The sequence below is a fragment of the Xyrauchen texanus genome, chromosome 40, assembly GCF_025860055.1.
Source record: "Xyrauchen texanus isolate HMW12.3.18 chromosome 40, RBS_HiC_50CHRs, whole genome shotgun sequence".
Lineage (NCBI taxonomy): Eukaryota > Metazoa > Chordata > Actinopteri > Cypriniformes > Catostomidae > Xyrauchen > Xyrauchen texanus.
In genome coordinates this window covers 23,492,253-23,516,011 of record NC_068315.1, presented here as the reverse complement: position 1 = coordinate 23,516,011, position 23,759 = coordinate 23,492,253, and the positions used below count along the sequence as shown (strand labels likewise).

Here is a 23,759-nt window from a genome sequence, read left to right as displayed (position 1 = left end):
CAGTTCCCACTACTTAGTAGGTCCTCGTGGTAGCGAGGCTACTCACCTCAATCCGTGAGGCGCATGACACCACGGAGACTCACAGCATGTGGAGGCTCATGCTATTCTCCGTGATCCATGCACAATTTACCACTCACCCCAAAAAGAGTGAGAACCACTAATCGTGACCACGAGGAGATTACCCCATGTGGCTGTACCCTCCCTAGCAACCGGACCAATTTGATTGCTTAAGAAACCTGGCTGGAAGGAGCAGTACCCCCCAATTATGGTGGGGTAATTCGCACTCTGCTTGTGCATCTATGATGTCATAATAAATTCTTTATGATGCCATGATGGTGCATCTATGATGTTATAAGGATGGATGTATGATACCATAATTGTGCCTCTCTGATGTTATAATACAGTCTGTATGATGTCATAATGGTGCCATGATGCCATAATACACTTTTTATGGCATCATAATGGGGCTTCTATTATGTCATAATGGTGCCTCTATGGCGTCAGTATACAGTCTTTATGATGGCATAATGGTGCCTATGTGATGTCATAATGCAGTCTTTATAATGATATTACAAGCACTAGATAATGTCACAATGAGGTATTAATGATGTCATAATGCAGTCTTTAGTTGTAAAATTTGTATTGTGTTGTGTTGAAGTCCCAGCTTCTGACACTGAAACCTGAGACACAATGCAACTGTGTTTAGTGTTTGTATATGTAACATTAAGAATAAATGTTTTGACAATACAAATATATATTTCCCATTATACAGTCAGTAGTTTCAGTCTAAAAACTTGGTAGCTGAAATTAAAATAGTAGACTAACACTGAAAAATGCCTGGAAGACCCAATGACACAGCCTGGTGTCACTATAAATACAGTGACGTAACACAAAAGCGCTACAGGACTTTCTCTCTAAAAATGAGCTTTGATCTTCTAACATTTGAGATTATTATTATTAATTTGTCAGAAATAAAATAAATGAGAAAATGAGAAGTTTACAGGCTTCGTGGAGCACATAAACCTCAGATGTAAACTCATTGATCTCGTCTCGTAAACAAACCACGCCCCGCGTGATGTCAGTGTAGTGGTGTGTTGTGGGATATGTAGAGCACACACGGCTCCTCCCCACGTGTTTGAGTGACTGTAGCGCCGCGATCAGCAACATGGCAACTGAAACAGCGGCTACTGTGGTCCAAACACCCAGTTAGATCACATCACTTCAAATTGACGAACTGAAAGAGATTTCGCCAACACCACAATTTTAAAAGAAACCCATAATTGCCTCGTAAATTACTGGTGAGATTATTAACTTCATCATTAATCATTTGTTTATTTAGTGGGACATCCGAGGCCTCGCTATGTGTGTCAGTTGTGATGAGAGCATGTTGGCAGTGACAATGCTTTACACTTGTATCAAAAGTTACATACGTATGCAAACATTTATACGAGCACATATAGATTGAGAATGTTTGTACAATAATGTGATTTGTGTGAAACGTGAATTTGTTATTTCTAGCAGAGTTGCTAACACATCTTAGCATGGTGCTTTTAATTTGCTGACTGTCGCAGATTCTTTAATTCTTTGTTTGAAGTTTTTATTTTGGATAGATTATGCGATGTATACGTTTTATTAAGTTGCGGGACATCCGTATCGTGCTGCTTGCTCTTGCATCATTTACTAGACATTAGCTGTTATGGCAAACAGTGATTGACAGTTTAGTGTTAGCAGAATACATCATAACCACTTATATTTTATGTACATGTATTTTGGTGAAATTGGGTACTAGATGTAACATGCTGGGTGAGGGTGGCCCAGTTTTCATACAAGTTAGGACTGTATTATTTATGCAGCTTATTCTATTAGCTATATGGACAAGTGTAAAATCATCTTCTCCAAAGTTTTACACTTGTATTTTCTGAAGAACTAGTCCTTATAGTGATAAAAATATATATATAAAATAGGCTGTAATTATTACTGTTATACAAATCTTAATGAAAAACAAATCTTGGTGTGAGATTTGTTACTATGATTTTTTTTTTTCCATGTCCAAAAAGCTGTTAAACTTAACTTAATTCAATATGTCAGTCGGCCTGATTGTTGTCTGTTGGTGATTTGTCAGTTGTGTGTCTGCAGGTTTTAAATCCAACAACAGTGGTTCCTTCTAGTCATAATTATGGCCAGCGGAGATGATGACGATCCAATTATACAAGAGGTAAACATAAATACAGCTAAAGCAACAGTTAACCAAAAAATGAAAATTCTCTCATCATTTACTCACCCTCATGCCCATCCCAGATGTGTATGACTGTCTTTCGACAGCAGAAGATATTTTGAAGAATATCTCATTTTCTGAAGACATAGATTAAACCACTGGAGTCGTAAGGATTACTTTTATGCTGCCTTTATGTGATTTTTGGAGCTTCAAATATCTGGTCACCATTCACTTGCATTGAATGTATCTACAGAGCTGAGATTTCCCTCTGGAAATCTTAATTTGTGTTCAGCAGAAGAAAGAAAGTCATTCACATCTGGGATGGCATGAGGGTGAGTAAATGAGAGAATTTACATTTTTGGGTGAACTGTTGCTTTAACCAAAATGGATTCCAACGCATTTGTTGTACTAGCGACTTTGAGTATTCTTACTGAATTCCATCTTGTTAGATTGATGTGTACCTGGCCAGAAGTCTAGTGGACAAGCTGTATTTATTCCAGGTAAGAATGACAGAATGTATTCACACATTTAGTGCAGGTGAAGTCTATCAATTATGGGTTTGTCAATGGTTGATTCCACTACCACTAACTATAAATCAGGGTTATTAATACAATACTGACAAATATGTTATATAGTTTAATGCCTGCTAATGAGACCGTTACAAATAATTACTTAAAATTCCCCCAAAAAATAAATAAACAGAAATATTTATTTTCCATGGACAAAGCTATCAGTAGATTTTGAGACTGAGTCAAATTGGAAGTAACACTGCTGTTAATTGGCCCAGTGGACGTGGTTATTTGCCAGTTATCTCAAAATAGCCAAACACCGGCCAATTGTTTGATTTATCATTCCATTATTTCAAGTGTGTATCTTTATTTTGATCTCGAAGTACCCAGTGCGTCCATCTTCTATGAGCTACAATAATGTGACCCACTTGGCAGCCAGAATTAAACCTAAACAGCAAAAGGTAAGATGACTTTCACTGCTTGTGACCATTACTGAAACTACTATTATGAAAAAGTTATTTAAAAAGGCATGGAGGTAATTTTGAAGGGACAAATTTTTCCCGTCTATCTCCAGGTTGAACTTGAGGTTGCCATGGATACCATGAGTCCAAACTACTGCCGCAGTAAAGGGGAGCAGATCGCACTTAATGTGGATGGCACTTCTTCTGAGGACTCCAACACTTACTCCACGTAAGCATCATCAACCTCCATTTAGGATCAGCCTTTAGAATTAATTCAAGTTCTGATTTATTCTTTCCATCTTTTCTTTCTGCTTAAAGGAAAATGATGGACAAGCAAATATTTTCATCAATCCAAGCAACCACAAATACATCCCGCTACGCTGCAGCTGTGTTTCATAAAGGTGTGTGTTTGCATTTTACAATGTCAAATACCTATTGAGTGAAACAATGAAGATAAGTGTTAGTAAAGTAATGTCCTGTTCTTGATATCTGTTGTTGACAGGAGAGCTTCACCTCACTCCACTGCAAGGTATCCTTCAGATGAGACCAAGCTTCACCTACTTGGACAAAGCTGACACAAAACATAAAGAAAGAGAGGCAGCCAATGAAGGTGGGCATATAGTTGTCACGTTTTTTTCTCAAATAGGTCATATCATGAAAAGTCAAAATTTCCTTGATCTTTTGAGGCATAAGTAGTATTTGTATTTTTTTATGTTGTGATTTACTAACAACGGTGTCCATTAACAGCTGGAGACTCCTCACAGGATGAGGCAGAAGATGATGTTAAACAAATCACTGTAAGATTAAATTTTAACATTGTTTCACATTTAATTTTTTAGACAAGACCTAATAAACATTACATCCAGTACACATCCTCATTCCTGTTATTGTTGACTTGCCCTTTGAACAGGTGAGGTTTTCCCGACCTGAATCAGAGCAGGCCCGTCAGCGGCGTGTTCAGTCTTACGATTTCCTGCAGAAGAAACAGGCTGAAGAGCCCTGGGTCCACCTGCATTACCATGGTATAAAGGTAAGCGTAATCATGTGACCAGCTACAGCAACATGCTTGACTGAGACCTATAACACGAATATCCTCTAAGGAACCAACGAGGAAGTGAAACTCTTATTCACCAATGAATAAAACTGCATCATTAAAGGGATGATTCACCCAAAAATTATATCCCAGGTGTGTATGACTTTCTTTCTTCACCAGAACACATTTGAAGAAAAATAGAAAAATATCTCCGCTCTGTAGCTCCTTAAAATGCAAGTGAATGTATATTTCTCTTTTGAAGCTCAATATCACAGACAGTCAGCGTAAATGTAATCCATGTGTCTCCAACGGTTAAATTAATGTCTTCTAAACCGACACGATCACTTTTGAGAGGGTGGAGTTCAAGCAATCTCTCATGTGACGTATTTGCATTGCCATGATACCGACGTAATCTCACGTTCTCCACTCGATTGAGACAAGCTAAGCACACACAAATGCACCATTGTGAGTAAAGAAACAGATAAATACAGATCTAAACCAAAACCAACCAAGCTACTATACCATGTTCCTACTCCTCACTTGTAAACAGCGCTGTTCTTCCAGCTGTTACGCACGTGCGTCAGTTTTCGCGCGATGAAATTACATCACACGTGCTTACCACTGGTGACCGGAAGCATGATATAGAGTTAAAAAAAAAATACATGCATATTTATCTTTTTCGCACCAAAATCGATCGTGTTGCTTTTGAAGACATTAATTTAACCGCTGAAGTCGCATGGATGATGTTTATGCTGACTGTCTGTGATTTTTGGAACTTCAAAAGAAAAATCTCCATTCACTTGCATTTTGAAGACTTACTGAGGTAAGATATATTTATTCTTCTTCAAATGTGCTCTGGTGAAGAAATAACACACCAGGTATATCATTAGGGTGAGTAAACGATGAGAATTTTTGGATGACCTATCCCTTTAATCCCGTTTACATGCACACCAAAACACTGATACTTCCCAATAATCAGCTTATTTAAAATAATCAACAAAACATGAAATCACTGTTTATGTGACATCTGAAAAAAATTATTATTCTCTGTTTTTGAAGTCAAACCGCGCACATTGGATAAGCCGAACAACGGTTAAATGGATAGTTCACCCAAAAAATATTAATTCTGTCATAATTTACTCACTTTTATTTCATACCAGATGTGTATGACTTTCTTTCTTCTTTTGAACACAAATGATGGATATTTCAGCTTTGTAGGTCCTCACAATGCAAGTGAATGGTGTCCAGAAACTTTAAGCTCCCAAAAGCACATAGAGGGAGCATAAAAGTAATCCATATGACTCCAATGGTTAAATCCATGTCTTCAGAGGTGATATATAAGTGTGGGTTTGAAACAGATCAATATTTAAGTTGATCCTTTTTTACTATAAATCTCCATTTTAATGTTCTTTTGTTTTTGGCAATTCACATTCTTCATGCATATCGCCACCTACTGGGCAGGGAGGAATATTAATAGTAAGACATTTTTCTCCCAGACCTAAAATATTGCTTCTGAAGTGTTTATGGGACCTTGATATTCTGTAAAATCACAGTGCATATAAGTAAATGTAAAACTACTTATTGCCAAATTTTCTTTTATTATGCATGCAGCGAGACTACCTGAAATATTTGTGCTTTTGTTCAAAATTAATTTGTCACATCGCCAGAACATACAAAATTAACAAATGGAGGCAATAAGGTGATTTAATGTTATGAAAAAACAATTTGATACCTGGATCGGTATCGGCTCCGATACTGAAGCTTTTTTGACGGATCTGGTATCGGACCTACGAGCCCAATCCAAATCTAATACTGTGTGTTAGTCATGTTCGTTACAGTCAAGCTCAAAAAATTACATAAAAGATCCATTAAAACACAATTAAAGTTCATATGACTCATGCATTTTATTCAAATCCGTTTGAAGATGTGCGATGGCTGTTTGAATCACAAAAGACTGTGTTTAGTAAGTAAATATATAAAACGCTTGTGCAGCTCCAGCGCATGAGTGAATGGTGCTGCTCTAGTTACACACACACACCTAACATCTCAGATGTAGATACTCAATAGTTTGGTTCACTTATAATATGCATTTAGAATAACACTGGATGTGCTTTTTTTATTTATTTTTTTTAACCAGAATTTGAATAAGAAGCAAATTAAACTACTGTGAACTTTCCTACAAACATACACATACAGGACTTCCTGGAGAGTTCAGAATGTCAAAATAAAAGCGTGAGGGTTTCAAAGTTAAAGGTGCATGATTAAGATATATTACTATTATAATTATTATTATCATTTGTTTACAAATTATAATACAATTTAAGTTGATTGTGTTCCAAAAAAATAACTATGAATTAAAAGTGAGCTGATATCTTACAACTAAATTGAACAAAAAAGAGATCCGAATCCTTTAAAGTCCAATGCAAGTTGAAAATGTTTTGCAAAACTCAAATCTACTGATGACTTCTGGAATGTCTGTTGCTGCTACGTTATCCAGTATACTAGTTAATAATAAACTGTTTTTAAATAAGCTATTCAGTTTTATTGAAATAATGTGTAGATAGAGGGTTGTGATTCTTTACATATTAAAGAGTACTCCCAATTAGTTCCACACAATAATGTAAAGATATTCTAAACGGATTATGCAAAAAAAAAACAACACTGGTATCGGATCGGGATCTGCCGATACTGAGATATCCAATATCTGATCGGAAGAGAAAAGGTGGTATAGGTGAATTCTTACACATAATGCAATACACAACTAAGCAATACAGCATAGTACTATGTGAGGGTGATAGCAATAGCTTAAGTAATCATCTTATTTCATATAAATGCAAATTATCATTATTTGTATAGTATTTACATCTCATTTGTTCTTAATTATGTAGGATGGGCGTTCTGAGCATGAGCGGCAGTATCTTTATTGCCAGGCCATGGATACCACAGAGAACACAGAGCTTGTGAAAACCCCACGGTTAGTGCGTGGAGTGTGGTTTAAGTTAATTTTACACTTAAACACTAGTAGGAGTCATTTGACTCCTTCAAAAGATTTGCTGTTTTTTTTGTGCAGATGTTTAGCGTATGTTTTTGTTCTCCCCTCAGTGAATATCTATCCATGCTTGTGCCTCCTGTGGCTGAAGAAAAAGTGTAAGTAGAAAGAATATTCTTTATGATGTATTATAAAACGGATGTTTCAGATTTTAGATTCTGATTGGATGTTAAAGCTGTTGTAAATTTAAAGGCATATTTGTGTCTTTCATATGTTCCCTGTCTTTTTGATTGTTTCTCTCATGCTTTAGTGTGAAGCCGATGGGTCCCAGCAACGTACTGTCCATGGCCCAACTGCGCACACTGCCCCTGGGTGATCAAGTCAAGACGCTTATGAAGAACGGTTAGCTTGGGTGGCATCATGGTGTATGGTCTTTTGCATCAGTTTTTTTAGCATTTTTCTGTCTCTTTATACATGTTTTCTGTTCCTCTTAGTCAAAGTGATGCCGTTTGCCAATCTGATGGGGCTGCTTGCATCAGGAACAGACTCCACTACAGTGCTGCGCTGCATACAGCAGGTGGCACTGCTTGTCCAGGGGAACTGGGTTGTCAAGAGGTGAGGGTGTTTGTTTACTTTCTGCCAGGGTCGGACTGGCCATCAGGAGAGTCGAGACTTTGGGCTGGTGTGTCGCTAGCAGGCTGATGCATGATATGATGTATATAAAAAAAGGCCAAAATTAAATTAATAAATCTCCTTTAAAAAATGATATAATTGCTGTACAATGTACTTAAATTTGAAAATAAAAATCAGTGCTTCATTTCACAAATAGTGCTTCATTTCACAAAGATCTACTCGCCCATCTTTGTCATGGATCAAAGAGGATCGAAGAAAGAGAAAGCGAATGTTCACAACTAACACGCCCTTACGCTCTATAAAAGCTAGATGCAGCACAACGAATAGAACAAAGCAGGTGTCTTGAGATGTGTTTTTAACATTTCAAGTTCTTTTGGACTTGTCACGGTGGCTAAAAAAACACGGCACTCCTAAATGAGACTCAGATCAATAGCGCGAATCTTCTCAATGGTAAATGATGTCCATCTAGTGCATGTCTATAATTGGGCTTGTCTGTAACTGATTCGCAGTGTTCTCCTATGATGACTTTACTTAAAGGTAAGACGTTTTTTTTTTTTTTTGTTTTTTTTCTAGTGTGGTCTTATTATGGATTGAAATTTGAAATTGCATTGTGTCATAGGAATTTAATAGCAGCAGTTGTGGAAATTCTAATGTAACAGATTTTTCTTTAAATAATAATTGTTGATTTAGTTTTTTCTGAATATTGCCAATCGTAAACTTTTCCTAAATTGCACACATTTTCTGTATCGCTATTAGCCTATTTACCATCCAGCTGCATAAAGATAAGCACCTGAGAGTAAATGAGGTTTTGTCATGTCCTATTATAAACATTTCAATGCATCTATTATAAAGTTATTGCAATTTCATTACATCATTCAGTGGATCATAGCATGGATCGATCTGTTCCATTTATGCGTAACGTTGCCTTTGAAACCCATATACAGTATAAATCATCAATAATAATGATAATAGATATATTAGTTATCTATGGTGATACCTATGTTGTGTGGGCTGCAAGAATCCGGAAATTCCCAGGAAAATTGTGTCGCCCAATCTGATCCTGTTTTCTGTCTTATGTTTATGAGGTCACATTTGAAGCTGATAAATTACAATAATAAATACTAAAATAAGATTATTGAAACAAATGTCACGATACCAGTGTTTCTACAGTACTGGTAGTACGGAGAACAGACTTAATATGCGTGCTGTCAGAATGACAGATGGCTGCTTTCAAATGCTCACACGCTTGTGAGTCTGTGCCATTACTTCTTTTACACTGAAATGCACAATTATTTAATCTTGATATGTCCTTGTGTGATTATTAAGCCGCAAAAGGCTGCAATCTTGGTCTGCATAAACTGCATGATTTTTTGCAGACCGCTCACACACTGGAAACTCCACAAACATTGATAATCAATCACATTAAATGAGATGACCGAGCAGAGCACTTATGCACTGTGAAGCGCACAGCACATGTAATCAAAGCATTTGCACTTTAATGATGACACAAGGCCATGTAGCGAACTGTTTATCAGACAAGTGAAGTTTCAGTCAAAAGCGCACGTCAAAATAAAAGCTAGATGCTTGAAATAATAGAAATTGCAACAGAAATAGATTTTCCATATTTTATGGTGAAAATTGCTGAAATTTTGTGATTGTCTTTGGCAGTGACGTGCTGTATCCTAAGAACACCTGCAGTTCACACAGTGGCGTTCCTGCTGAAGTGCTCTGTCGGGGTCGAGACTTTGTGGTGAGAGATTTTTCTTACTGAAATAATGTATTGCAGTCTTTTGCCTAATATTATTTATATTAACAGAATTAATTAAATATTGACACGCTGTTTCATTATAATGCAGATTTCTTATTGAGTTTGCCTGTGTTTCCCTAAATGTGTATCTCTGTCCTCAGGTGTGGCGATTCACGCTAGAGCGAACCCTGATGAGAAAAGATGTTGCTGCTACTATAAAGGTTGGTCTGTTGAATTAATCTGAGAGTACTTCAGTGTAAAACCAGATATGATGTGTTCCACCTGTATACTCTGAATACAAGACTTCTGACCAAACACTACTGCCTTCTTTTGCCATTGGTTGCCAAATCTTATGTTTTGATCTTGATTAGCTATAATCTTAATCTGATTATAATTTATTTTAATCTTTGTTTTTAAATTTTTCTAATATATGTTTTTATTTATATATTAGTTCTTCTATCTATTTAGGCTGTCTCAGTTGCTCAATTGTGTCTTCATTTTAATCCCAGACTGACATGATGTTCAGTGAGGGGCTTTGTGGGGGCAATGACATCTCTTGCAGAGCACCCTGTTCTTCTATTCTAATCTTTTCGATTCGCAAAAATAATGTTTGGGAGTCTTAAATGTACTAAAATGTGTCCTATTGACACACTAAAGCAGAAGATATAAATAACCATCTTAAGTCAAATGTTTTTGTGAAACATCTTAAGTGCCTAAAACTTGTTGCACAGTACTAGTTTAGTTTTAATGTTTGCACTTTTCATGTAACCACAGCTGCCCCCAGAGGATGTGAAGGATTTCTTAGAGCAGATGTCTGTCCCTAAATTAAACAGAGGCTGGGAGTTCCTGTTGCCTACAGACCATGACTTCATCAAAAAGCACCCTGATGTGGCTCAAAGACAACACATGCTTTGGCAAGGCATACAGTCTAAGTATGAAGTAGTCTTTTAATATTGGCATTAAACTTAAATTCAAAAATAAAAAGATTCTGTCATCATTAGAATTAAATAAATGATGACCGAATTATAATTTTGCATTTAATATCTATTTAATAATCTTTATCTTTCATGTTATGCTACTGAAGGCCTTTTCACATAACTTGCATCAACTTTCCCCAATGTGGAGATAACTTCAGCATTGACCCTGTTTGCTGCTGACCTTATGAAGCACTGGCAATGATTTCTAGACAAATGCTTGTGTTGAGACTGGTGCAGTGAACCCTGATACTAGTCATGTGAAATGGCCTTGAGGATATTCCAAGTACTTTGGTGGTAATGGATGTAGGGATGCACTGATGTTTCGGCTGCCCATATTTATTGGCCAATTATTGACCAAATTAAAAGCATCGGCATATCGGTTAAGCATGAAAATGCCGATATGAAAAAAACCTTGGTTTATTTACCAAATTATTGTCTTATAGTAATTAGTATCACACTTTTTAAAAATTTTGTGAATTCAAATGCACAATCCAGAAATAATGATGGCCTTAATATGTAGAGGGTTTGACACTCCTAAGAACAAGTTATATTTATTTTTTATTCTTTCTCTTTCTCATGTTAATGTGGAAAAATGCTATAAACGGACATGACAGTCATGAAAGCAGCACTTATCTATAGGTTACATGATGAGGGAAACCATCCAAACATTTTGAAATCAGCAGATGTTTACTTCTGAGACATCGGTATAATATCCATGAATTCTGCATGATTAATCGAATTAAGATTGAAATAGCAATATTGCCTTGCGTGTTTACTAATGTTTCAAAATATAGTCTGCATTCAGCGCTTCAGTCAGTGCTGTGTGAGCAAGTATGATACAACATGGTTGTTTTGAACTACAAAAACAGAGGTGCAATGTTTTAGTAGTATACAAAATAACCTTTTTTCATTTAACAATCATTGTTATATTTATTTTTTTGTATCTTTTTAAATGTTTTTATCTTTTATTGTGACTCTCCTAAGTTTTGGCCTGTCATGACTCGCATGTTAAACAGATCTAATCCATGTACAATATGTTATTGTATAGAACAGTAAAAAGCTTTTGTACCTTTTTGTGTGTTTTTTTAAAGCATAATTCTTAATTATTAAGTGAAACTTAAGTAAAATTCTGATGAGTGGCAAAATATCGGTATTGGCCAAAACATTTTTGTATCAGTGCATCCCTAAGCGGAAGGTGAATAAATCTCAGTCTCTCAGTGTTTCTAAATAAAGCACTGTATTTCAGGTTGGAAAAAGTTTTTAACTTCTCAAAAGAGGACTTCATGCCCAAAAAGGATGCTCAGATGGGTAAGTTTTGACTTTTAGTGATACATTTAACGATGCATGTTATAAACGCCTCACATTCTAGGTCAAAAGTCATGCTACCTAACTTTTGTTTTGCACATGTTAAGGGGTAATATACTTTTCATTCTGTTAAATATCTGATTAACACTTTTTATTGGTTATCACAAATGAAACGGAAGCAAAGCATATATACACATAATCAACTTTTAAAATCCGCATTGTTCCCCCTCCCATCCTGTCCCTCAAACATCCCCGTGGTCAAAGCCTGAGTGTACACATATAAACAAAAAGGGGACTGTGAACTATCACCAAAAATAGTACAAAGTAAATGTTGCAACTGTAAATACCTGAACAATTGAGACATAAAAATCCCAAATTGCTGCATTATATTTTCAAATGATCTTAAAGTTCCATTTTCATAAAGGTCACCAAGTGTAGCAACACCCCTCTCCATCCATTCTTTCCAGCAAAAGGGGGACTTGTTAATACATAGTTTAACGCGTTAATTCAGTGCGATTCATTTGACAAAAAATAACGCGTTAAATAAATAACGCCATTAATCGCAATGCCCACCGGAACGTAATATGGAAGATTCCTGAGAAATGCAAGCTTGTAGTACCACCTGTTTACTCCAGAGGGCAGTAAGTGAAACTTAAGCTGCGTGGCAATGCGCAGTTTATACAGTGAAGAAAACACCCTTGTGCCGCAGAACAACACAAACATGCGTTACGTTCTTGCGTTCAAAACACTTTGAGCGCAAATCCGAACTGAGGGATCTCAAGATGTGTTCTAAGTATTAATCTATATTTAACTTGACACAGTGACCTAAAAATGTTATGTTTATGACACAACGCATCCAAGAAGCTACACAAGCATGTCTGACGCAGGTGTTCATTAACGGTTCCTTAAACAAGCCCTCATAATAAATCTCAAACTGATTGACAAATTCACTTGTGAAATGGATTGCTGTGAACTGTGTGCCAATGATTGTCTTATGATCAATAATATGGTAGTAAACAATACATTGTATTCTAAAGCCACTTTTTGTATTGTCTTATTAATGATGAACTCTTCTGCCACAAGAATGTAATACATTTTAATTATCTGAATATGTTTTTATTTTATTTATATATAATTTTTCAATATTTAAAGATAACTATTTCATCATTATATATTGAATTATTGTTATATGATGGGCTTTCTCAGCAAATATTTGTATATGCGATAAATCGTGATTAATTAATGGGGACACCATGTAATTAATTCGATTAAAAATCTTAATCGATTGACAGCACTAATAGTAATATGACAATTTTTGGGAGAGGCATAAAACTCCTTTGTCAATTGGTCATTGTAACTTACAGGTCTTATACTGTTCCAAATAAAATACTTAGATATTCTATCAAATTGTTTAAAATAAAAAAGCGAAACTTCTAAAGGGAGAGACATCGGTAGATAATTGATTTTGGGGATACAATTTATTTTTATAACATTGACCTTCTCAGCCATAAACAATTGTAGAGAAGCCCTCCTATCCACTTCGCATGGGAACCTTTTCATTAATGGGTCCAAATTAACTAATTAATCTCTCAGATTTGCTGGAAATAAAATGCTTAATACCTTGCTTGGGCCATTGAAAGATGCCAGGTTGGAATGCTGTGGTAGGTCAATATAATGTCAGAGTAAGAGCTTCTGATTTAGACCAATTCACCCTGTATCCTGAAAATTTGGAGAAAAAATTTAATCGTTCTATGAAGGCTAGGCGTAGATCTTCTATGGTCGGAGATAAGTAATATGTCATTTGTGTAGAGAAAAGTTGGTGCACCTCACCTCCTGCTACATTACCTGGCATTTTTCCCCTACCAAAAACAAAAATCATCTGTGATTAATCCATCAGTTTCCACTGCTGCTGATGGTTGTTTATAGAGTACCTTAATCCACCCAATAAAAGTGTTCCCAAACCCATAATTTAATAAGATTTCCAATTCCACCACATCAAACACCTTCTCTGTGTCAATTGAGATGCCAGCGATCGGGGCCTGATCATTCACTACTGGCCACATAATTTTTATAAAATGTCTAATATTATCAGAAGAACTACATCCACAAATAAACCCCACTTGATCTATATGCATAACAGATGTAATTACTCTGATTAATCGATTAGCTAGAATTTTAGACACAATTTTTACATCTATTCCAAACCTGTATGACCTCTAACTTTGGGTGAACTGTTATTTACATTTCGTGTTTGCTATAGAGCCTGTTCACATGAGTGGAGAGCAGCGTCTCAAAGCTGCCAAGGACAATGCTCGGGAGAACCACGGCACTATGCAGAGGGAACTGGACGCTCATAGATTAAAGGCATTCAGGCTCCCGGGGGCCTCCAGTGAAGCCGGCACCCCAACGCAAGTAAAACGGGAGCACATGAGTGACTCTGAAGAGCCCATGGAGACCGGCTCTCTCACAAACGGCTCCATCAACGGTTACCTGAACTGTACATCTCCAATTATAGACCCTCATAATGGACATGGGACCAGCAACGCACCCACACCTGAGCTCCAGCACTTTGTGCGAAACACTTTCCTAAAGCAGTATGTGCTGTGTCTCGACGAACTGAAGAGGCTATTTAACCTGCATTTGGCCAGCTTGCCAACAGGTCACTCTGTGTACGGCCATGTGACAGACCGTATGCTGCAGGACACCATCCTCCTGAGCCAGTGCAAACAGATCCTGGTGCCTGTAAGTACTGAGACCTGATCTGTCAGAAACGCAAACATTTAGTAGCAAAAATCCTAGAACAGCTGACTATTTTTGTTGTGAGTGAATGCTCTTTTAGAACGTGCATCTGGAATACAAGTAGGGATGCACCAAAACTATATTTAGAAGTTTGTCCGGGCACAATAAAATTGCGTGGTAGCTCAGCTGATCGGAGCGATGCACTTGCGATGCAAAGGACGGGGGGTAAGAGTCCCGAAGAGCACAGCCGGAAGTGTCATTGAAGCACAACATAATGACATGGTTGCATCAACTGACTCACATTTGCTTTTTATGACACTATTGGTAAAATGTAGGTTTAAGGTTTAGTATAAAAAGATTTTTAAAACTCGATTGAACATTAACGTCTAATTTTTTGGGAGAAAATTGCTTTTAGTGCCACTCCATGGACATTTCACCTCAGAGCTACCATGTTATGTCCAACTAACAGTGTAATATATTTTATTTCATATAAAAAATGTCACACCAGTCATGCTATTCTTTTTTTCATGAGATCAGGATCAATTATTAATTAAAAAAAATCCCTAAAATTATATTGTTCAGTGACATATCAGGTATTTGCAATATATTCAATATTATTTTGTTATCGATATAAAATTAGTAAACTTTTTGAATATCACGATGGTTATAATGCTTTTTATTTGACCATAAAGTGTCCTTAAGATATAAATGAAAATATCTATATTTCCATCCAGATATAATATTTTAAGCTATATCACCCATACCTTATTTCGATTTATCTGTTAGTCAGTGATGATGAGTGCAGCCCTAAATACATGTTGATGTTTATTTAATTGTGCTTTTAATTGGTTTGGGAGTCATAAACGTCATTGTCTGTCATACTCATCACAATGTAATGTGTTTGAGTTAAAGGTTTGGCCTTTCTTCTTAGGGCTTATAGGATATAGGGTGTATTGTAGGGCAGGAAAGCAGGCCTAATGGAATTGCTATTAATGGAGTCAAAGCCCATCAGTAGGAAGGCAAGACAGAGAGTCTGATCTGAATGTTTGTTCCTGGATGCATGTTTTCTCTTCTCTTTAAGTCTTATAGCATACATGGGTTAAGCTTTTATGTATACAAATTACTTCCTATTTCCCAAAAGTTTGTTTGCATTTTTTTAAGACTTTGTCAAATTAGTTGTTTAGTTGGTGGTTTGCAGTATGTGATGTCAGAATATACTTTCAAATACAGATGACATTGTAACTAGCATAGGATCAACAGCAGGGCCAAGAAACCTTTTTAACCTGGTAAACCATTTTGCAAATTAGTGCTAACTAGGGCTGGGCTTTAAAAATGCAATTGCTATATTTGTCATCCTTTTGAATATATACAATATTCAGCTCCATGATGTATATATTGGCTCTGAAATGGCATGAAAGAGGAAAAATAATTTTGACCAGACATCCAGGTAAATTAGAACATAGAGTGAAAATCTAGTTCAAAATCAGAAAGACATGTTTTCAGTACTTAAATTCAGAGAATGAAGAATTACACTTGTAAGGAATGTTCTGGGTTCAAAGTTAAGCTCAATCGACAGCATGTGTGGCATATTGTTGATTACCACCAAAATGTATTTGGACTCGTACCTCTTTTTCCTTAAAACAAACAAAAATAGAAGTTACAGTGAGGCCCTTACAATGGAAGTGAATGTGGCCAATTTTTGGAGGGTTTACACACAGAAATGTGAAGCTTGTAATTTTATAAAAGCACTTGCATTATTTATTCTGTTAAAAATCATGTATTATTTGAGCTGTAAAGTTGTTTAAAACATAATTTGTAGTCGTTTTAGGTTTGTTGACGTTACATCATTGTAAAATTTAGTGCAGTGACGATTCATCGACATCATCGATTACAGAAATACGTCAATTTGCATAACATGCTTCGGTGCGTTGCAATGGAATAATTAAAATGGCAGCAGTTTAAGCATAGATTCCCCCGAAGAACAAGCTGCAGCTAAAATAACTTGCCCACGGTCATCTAAAGCATGGGGGTATTTTAGCCAGAGACCCAATGATGTGGTGCGGAGTAAGATATGCAAATTGGAAATGGCTTATCACAGCCGTACAACCGCCACAAACGAACACTTGAAGCGAAAGCATCCCGGTTCGCTTGTCAAGATGGCTTTTCCGTAATGTACCGTTTCTGTTAGTAGTAGTCACTTAAAATTTATTTTTCAATGTTTCCTCATCGCCCCCATGTTAAAAGTCATTTCTGCACCACTGCTAACGTAACTTTACACCATACATCATCTCATTTTGTTATTTGGACGTATTCTGTTTACGTTAACGGCCATGTATGAGTGAGGAAAAGTATGACTTTTCTGTATAATTAACATTAACATTTTATATTATGTTTAACGAGAGTACATGCACTTTTTATGGTAGATTATTGTTAAAATTACGGTAAAAAAAAATAATCGGATGTTTCCAGAATTTCCTGCATGACCCAGTTCATTTAATTATATTTTATGGGAATATTTATGTTTCTTCTTATATTTTATATTAGTTTTGTACATTGGGGTGTTCTGTGTTATATTTGATGTAGTTTAGTTAATGTTTACCGCATTATTTAAATCTCACATGTGTTACCCTGATGGTGTTTAATATTTGTGTGACTGACACTGAGCACTGTCTCTACATGTTTATTGGTCATTGCTCCTGGAAGAGCCACTATAGATGAACTTCATGACATCATGTGCCCTTCTGTAGTTACTACGGTGATTAACAAATACATTATAAAGTGAAAAGTAGATTTTTACAGGTTCAGAAGGTTAATATATCAAGTTTATTATTTAATAATATAAATGACGGTAATGCACTGTAAAATATTCTGGCATCAGAATTCCATCCCGTACAGCCTGAAACGTGGTTACCGTATATTTACGGTGAATTTCTGGCAAGCACAGCTGCCAGTTTTTACCATAAATTGAACAGGAATTTTCTTTTACAGTGATCTTTAAAACTGTTTTTGTCACTGAAGTGTAAATCAGAGATGCTATCAGTGCATCTTAACGCTCATGGGTCATGAGACAAAGAATTATTGTTTGCAAGTAGTCTCGTGTGACACACTATATGAAATTATATGGCCAAATAACGAGTGCATTAAAATCATTGTGATATTCATGATTTTGTTCGGTTTTACATTGGAAGCAAAATGTTCACAAATATATTGTGACTATTTAATATATCGCCCAGCTCAAGTATTAACAACCTTTTATTAAAAAAATGATAACAGAACACTAATAAAAACAGTGACCGTATCAGGTTATCAGGTCCTTCTGACCAGGTCATCTCATCCAGGTCCTGACAGAGAAATACAGCTAATATAAGTGAAACTCTGTCCTGGCCCATCTGTGATTTTATGTGTATTGTGAAGTTTCCTCCTCAGAGCAGTGCCACCGCAGATGAGCAGAAAGTGTTTGGGCTTTGGGAGAGCGGAGAAACCTTTGACAAGGTAATGTTTCTTTTAAGTGCTGTTTTGTGAACATGTGTTCACTGTGAGATTCTGTACTAGTTTTGTCCAAAATCCTTCATTGTTTTTTTTTTTTCTTTCACAGCACCGTCAGGTTCTGTTTGAGATCTTCATGAAGAACTATCGTGTCCGGAGGAACGTTATCCAGTCTCGTCTCGAACAGGAACTCGGCGATGCTGTCACCAAAACAGATGTGGATAGACTGCTCAAGGTGCTGTTACAATACTGGATTTAAGGGTCATCATGACACTTGAATAATCCATACAAACACAAGTGAAATTTCACAGACCACAGTAAAAAACAAAAATCACAGTATTGAAGTTAAATATTAATGGAAAGATTACATTAAAACAGTGACATTAAGCCTTCAAGGATTTCAAGGATTTAAACATTGCTTTACGTTTTTCCAAGTTGTTATTCAAGTTGACAGAAGAGCCATAAATTAAAGAAAATAAAAGTACAAAGACAATGGAACAAAGATAATAGAACAATGTTTCTCGATACTGTCCAATAGCAGTATTGAGTGTTCAAGGAAACAATCAGAAATTGAAAGTGATATATAAAAGTAATCATGTTTCTTATTTTACAAAAGTACAAAAAACAGCACTCAAATTATAGGACATTCATACATCATTTCTCAGGCCATCATCACTTACATCAATTTACAGTTATGGCCTTTGAATCTCTGATCAGTGTTAATCTCATCACTGAAATTACTGATGAATAAATTCACAAGGGCTTTTAACAATTTAATTATGGCGCGAGAGAAGTAAGATTATTCACAGTGCACAAACAAAAGGATTGATTAATCTTATCCAATAATCCAGTATTTTGGGTCTTTCCAAAATAAAAGCCCAAAATGAGCTGATTTACAAATCTGTTAATACCTTACTCATTCACGTCAAATATGAGATTAATCACTATATCCGCAATATATATGTAAAATTACAACTTATGTCTGTACAGATAAAGCAATATTCTAAACTGTCTAAAACATACAAATGAATACGGATTAAAAGTATGAAGAATTCCAAATACAGGAACTTCCCAACAGTAACTAATACTTCAGTATATTCATAATGTGCTATTATTTCAGGAGCTCAGGTTTTCACAAGGACAGATTTCACACTGTTTTGTTGTATTGTTTATATGTTTGATACATTTAAATTAAAGAAATGTTCTGAGTTCAACACAAGTTCAGCTCAATCGACAGCATTTGTCACATAATGTTGATTTCCACAAAAATGTATTTTGACTCGTTTCTCCTTTTCTATAAAATGTTTTATAAATGTAGCCCAGATTTTAATAGTGAGGCACTTACTAGGACTGCACAATTAATCGAAATTAAATCGAAACCGCGATATGACCTTTTGCGATTATTAAATTACAAAGGCTGCGATTTAATTAAATAAATATTCTGCTCCCTTCAAAGTTTATTTGCACTGCTCAGTCCAGTCTATATTAAGTCAGAGCATTGTTACGGTGTTTTCAGAGCGGTTCTGTGCTCCACAATTCCCTCTCATGCTTGGAGTAACAGAAGTGCTCTGAGTTCAGTTCCGTTTACTTATGTGCGCTAAACGCTTTATTTACACTAAACTGGCGCGTCCTGCGTGAAGCATTTTCTTATTATTATCTGCGGTAGCAGCATCTCAGTCTCCGCAAGGCACAGGTATCATAATAATAATGAAGCAGAATACAAGATGGGGTATAATTCAAACATCTTTATTAAATGATTGCTGCATTAACAGCATTAACAGTAACACCTGTAGAGTCCAGAAACATGCTCTTCATTCTCCCGTCATTTGTTTACCTCACTTGTTTATTACACTCCCCGTGGAAATGGGTGAAAGTGAAACTAATATTACTAACATCCAACAAAATGAAAAGGAAGGAACTTACATATAATATCTATATCAAATATTTAGTTACTATAATATAATGCATTGCTAAATTAAATATAATAAAATAATGAATAAAAATAATTAAATGAAATAGTGACAAACTAATAAAAGAATTTCACTTTAATTTGAATTACACCAATGGGTTATCAGTTCAACTTCATGTTGACATTAAGCCTCATTTTTAGGACTATCTTCTATACAGTAAAGAATAGTTTGTGTAAGCCAACTAGTTTTTAAGGCCTAGAATAAAGAGTAACATTTATATTTAAAAAATATATTTTGTGTATACTGAATTATTGACTGACAGCAAAAACCAGGCAACCACTATGGTTTTACTGACAGGGAAATGTAGTTACCAGTGACATTGAGCAGAAAGTGTACATATAACCAGTTTTGACAGCTGCTGATAAAAAGTTAAATGAGCAGCATTGAATGATGAGATGAAAAAAAATTGGAGATCGGTATCAGATGTTAAAATCCTGATTGGAGCATCCCTAATATTCAAGCTGGCTTCAAAAACTAATGTTGATGATTAGTGGGCTGAGATCCTGTCACAAAATGGACAAAAACAGGTACACGGTGGATGGTAACATTTGGATATGAAAAAGACTTTGTTTCACTGTTTATATATTTATTTGTTTGTGGTTGAACTGAAAAAGGGTCTCAGTTTGGTTCTTTTTAAGAGGGTTCAAGTGTGAAAACCCCAGCATCCTTTTTGCAGTTGAACATGTTGAAAACATTACCATCATAATCGCAGTTCAAATCGCAATATTTTTCGAAATAATCGCAATATGACTTTTTGTCCAAATCGTGCAGCCCTAGCACTTACAATAGAAGTGAATGGGGCTAATCAGTAAACATTAAAGTACTCAATGTTTCGTGGGCACGGGTAGATCAGCGAGTAAAGACGCTGACTACCACCTCTGGAGTACACAAGTTCGAATACCAGGGTGTGCTGTGTGACTCCAGCCAGGTCTCCTAAGCAACCAAATTGGTCCGGTTGCTAGGGAGGGTAGAATCACATGGGGTAACCTCCTCGTGGTCGCTATAATGTGGTTCGCTCTCGGTTGGGCGCATGGTGAGTTTTGGGTGTATGGCGTGAAGCCTCTACGTGTGCTATGTCTCCGTGATAACGTGCTCAACAAGCCACATGATAAGATGCACTGACTGGCGTTCTCAGACACAGAGGTAACTGAGATTCGTCCTCCGCCACCCTGATTGAGGCAAGGCACTATGACACCACAAGGATTTAGTGCATTGGGAATTGGGCATTCCAAATTGGGGAGAAAAGAGAGAATAATCCATGTTTCAAAAGTGTAGTCACAAGACAAAATAAATGCATGTTAACATGGTTTTAGTGTGATTAAAATTGCATGCAAAAGCTTTTTCTGTGAAAATGTATTTTTAATTTTACAACTTCAATGACATGATGATGTAATGCTGTAAACCCTGTAATCCCACAAAAACAACAATTTAAACAACTTTACAGCTCAAGAAATACACAGGTTTTTAGAGAAGAATTCATGTAAGTGCTTTTATAAAATGATAAGCTTCACATTTCTGCCATTTAAATCCTCCTAAAAATTGGCCCCATTCACTTCCATCATAAGTGCCTCAATGTAACCTCAATCTTTACTTTGCCAGCACCTGGGTACAACAATTAAGTCATTACCACAATACTGTAGAAACGCTGGTATCTTTACAATAGATTTTTAGGATCGACTTTAGACATCACGGCTTCATTCTTTGTGGTCGAATCATTGATGAGTGCCAATAAAACTTAGTTTTGGATTGTTGTTCTTTTAGTAATTGGATCCATTTTGTGGCGTTTAATTTCAGGAATGCTGTACTAGCTCAGGAGGAATGTGGTACCTGAAGGGTACTGTACGCTCCTGACAGGAAGAGAAGGAGCCCTGGGGATCACGTCAATCAACTCAACTCCCTCAGAGTTTAATGAGAGTAAACGTTGCACATGGAGGCAGAGCAGACACACAAACCAGTCACTGCCCTCGGCTGATGAAGATCAGGGCAGGTGATGTCCATCCACTATTTTGGAACATCTGCATAAGTTAACCCTTCATAGCGCAAAAGCAAGTGTATTCAAGACCATATCTGGTTCAAACACATTGCCATCTCAGAAAAGGGCTGAAGATCAGTGTAATCCTTAGAAAGTGTTTTCAGGAAAATGTAAGTGGAATGGAGATGTATGCTGAATGCCTGCCTGGACTATCAATTATTTTGGTTTTCTTTTGGTTCTGTTTTTATGACCTATTATGAAAGTAGTTTTTACAAATGCAGATGAGAGGAGATGATAGTTTAGCTGATGTTAACCTGTTTGTGGCCTTTGGGAGCTTCTTGTCAGATTTTGCTCTTGTTTTGGACATTTAGTTGACTGAAAAGAAAACTGATGTTTTGGTTTAATAACTACCCTTGATTTTATAGCATATTGGGTATTTCTTGAATTGCTGTTATTATATTTCTTTGCCCCACATTGAAGCATGGACATACCATGTAATCCGAAGAAGTGTGTGGCGCAAATACTGGATACTAACAGGTTTGAAAGGGCACTAGATCATATCAAATAAACACTCTGAACTTCTTGCTTTGTTTAAATGTTAATTTCTCGGCTGTCATTGGGTCAAATGAAGACTGTAAGCTACCCATTCACACTATGCACTTTAGTGCCCTTTGTTCTCTGAAATGTTTACATCACTTCTTGAATATATCAGTTGAACCCCACAGCTCTGACAACCAAAAATGGTTCTCGGTTGCCAATAGAAATTGCGACAGTTTAGATCAAAGAAGATGAATGCTGACAAGCTGTTTTGTGCATCATTCAGTTTTTGAGTTGAAGTTGGGCCTGAAGGTAAATTTGGATCAGAAGCTGGAATAAGACATGGAAGCTTATTGCTAGAGTCCCTGAATGTCATTTGCAGTTGTGTTTTATCAAGTATATTATATTTAAGGCGCACTTCATCACATATGTCATTCATTTCAGAGCATTTAATGCGTTCGGACTGCTATTAATGTTTTTATGAAAATTTTAGATTTTGTCTCCACTGTAATGATGTTTTCATTTAAAGGGATAATTCACTTAAAAATGAAAATTTACTTTCGAACCCATTTGACTTTATTTTTGTCAGTTTTTTTTATTATTATTGCATGGAAGAAATTGAGACTAAAAAGTAAACAATATGGGCTTGGGATGGCATATGTAAATGATGACAGAATTTTCATTTTTGGGTAATTGTTCCTTTAAGAGGGAATGTCATCAATACCAAAACAAATGTAATATGTGTTTCCTTGTCATGCTGGTAAAATTGGGGTTCTGGAACTGAAAAGGATTTTTTTGGGTGGTTACAATTTCACGTTAAGAGTTTAATGCTGTTTTGAGAGTTCCTAAACTGTTTTTTAGTAGAAAGTGCCTGTTAATCATTCAGGGGAATTATTGTATCATTGTAGATTAATTCTAACATTTCTGTCTGTCCTTCCCATACAGCTACATGTCTGCATTCTCAAACTCTTGTACACCTCCTCAATATTAAACATCATCTGTCATGTCAGTTTTGTAAAGCATTCCACATATTCAAAGACTCGCTGTAAACTTTGTTGCCAATTCTGTGGTCCCATATTCATATAGAAGAGGTTTTCAGCAACTTGAACTGTTTTTTTATTTATTTATTGGTATATCATTCTAAATAAACACTGTAGTTGAAATCTTGTTTCCAATAGTAACAGTT

General features: G+C 36.1%; 1 protein-coding gene across 2 annotated transcripts; it reads left to right on the top strand.

Annotated features, from left to right (window-relative positions):
- The first annotated feature begins 1,149 nt into the window (after positions 1-1,149).
- LOC127633146 (DNA-directed RNA polymerase III subunit RPC5-like) lies at positions 1,150-23,724 on the top strand. Of its 2 annotated transcripts, none has more exons than XM_052112026.1 (21): positions 1,150-1,298; positions 2,137-2,215; positions 2,665-2,715; positions 3,108-3,185; positions 3,299-3,414; positions 3,504-3,586; positions 3,688-3,795; positions 3,933-3,982; positions 4,096-4,215; positions 7,107-7,192; positions 7,321-7,365; positions 7,518-7,609; positions 7,702-7,822; positions 9,509-9,590; positions 9,749-9,808; positions 10,362-10,519; positions 11,811-11,872; positions 14,130-14,611; positions 18,023-18,100; positions 18,204-18,329; positions 21,859-23,724. In XM_052112026.1, the coding sequence occupies exons 2-21, from the start codon at positions 2,177-2,179 to the stop codon at positions 21,913-21,915; spliced, it is 2,094 nt and encodes a 697-aa protein (XP_051967986.1). In that variant the 5' UTR covers positions 1,150-1,298; positions 2,137-2,176; the 3' UTR covers positions 21,916-23,724. The 2 variants fall into 2 exon arrangements, with proteins under 2 accessions (XP_051967986.1, XP_051967987.1); XM_052112027.1 differs by having other exon boundaries at positions 2,123-2,215.
- The last annotated feature ends 35 nt before the right edge of the window (positions 23,725-23,759 follow it).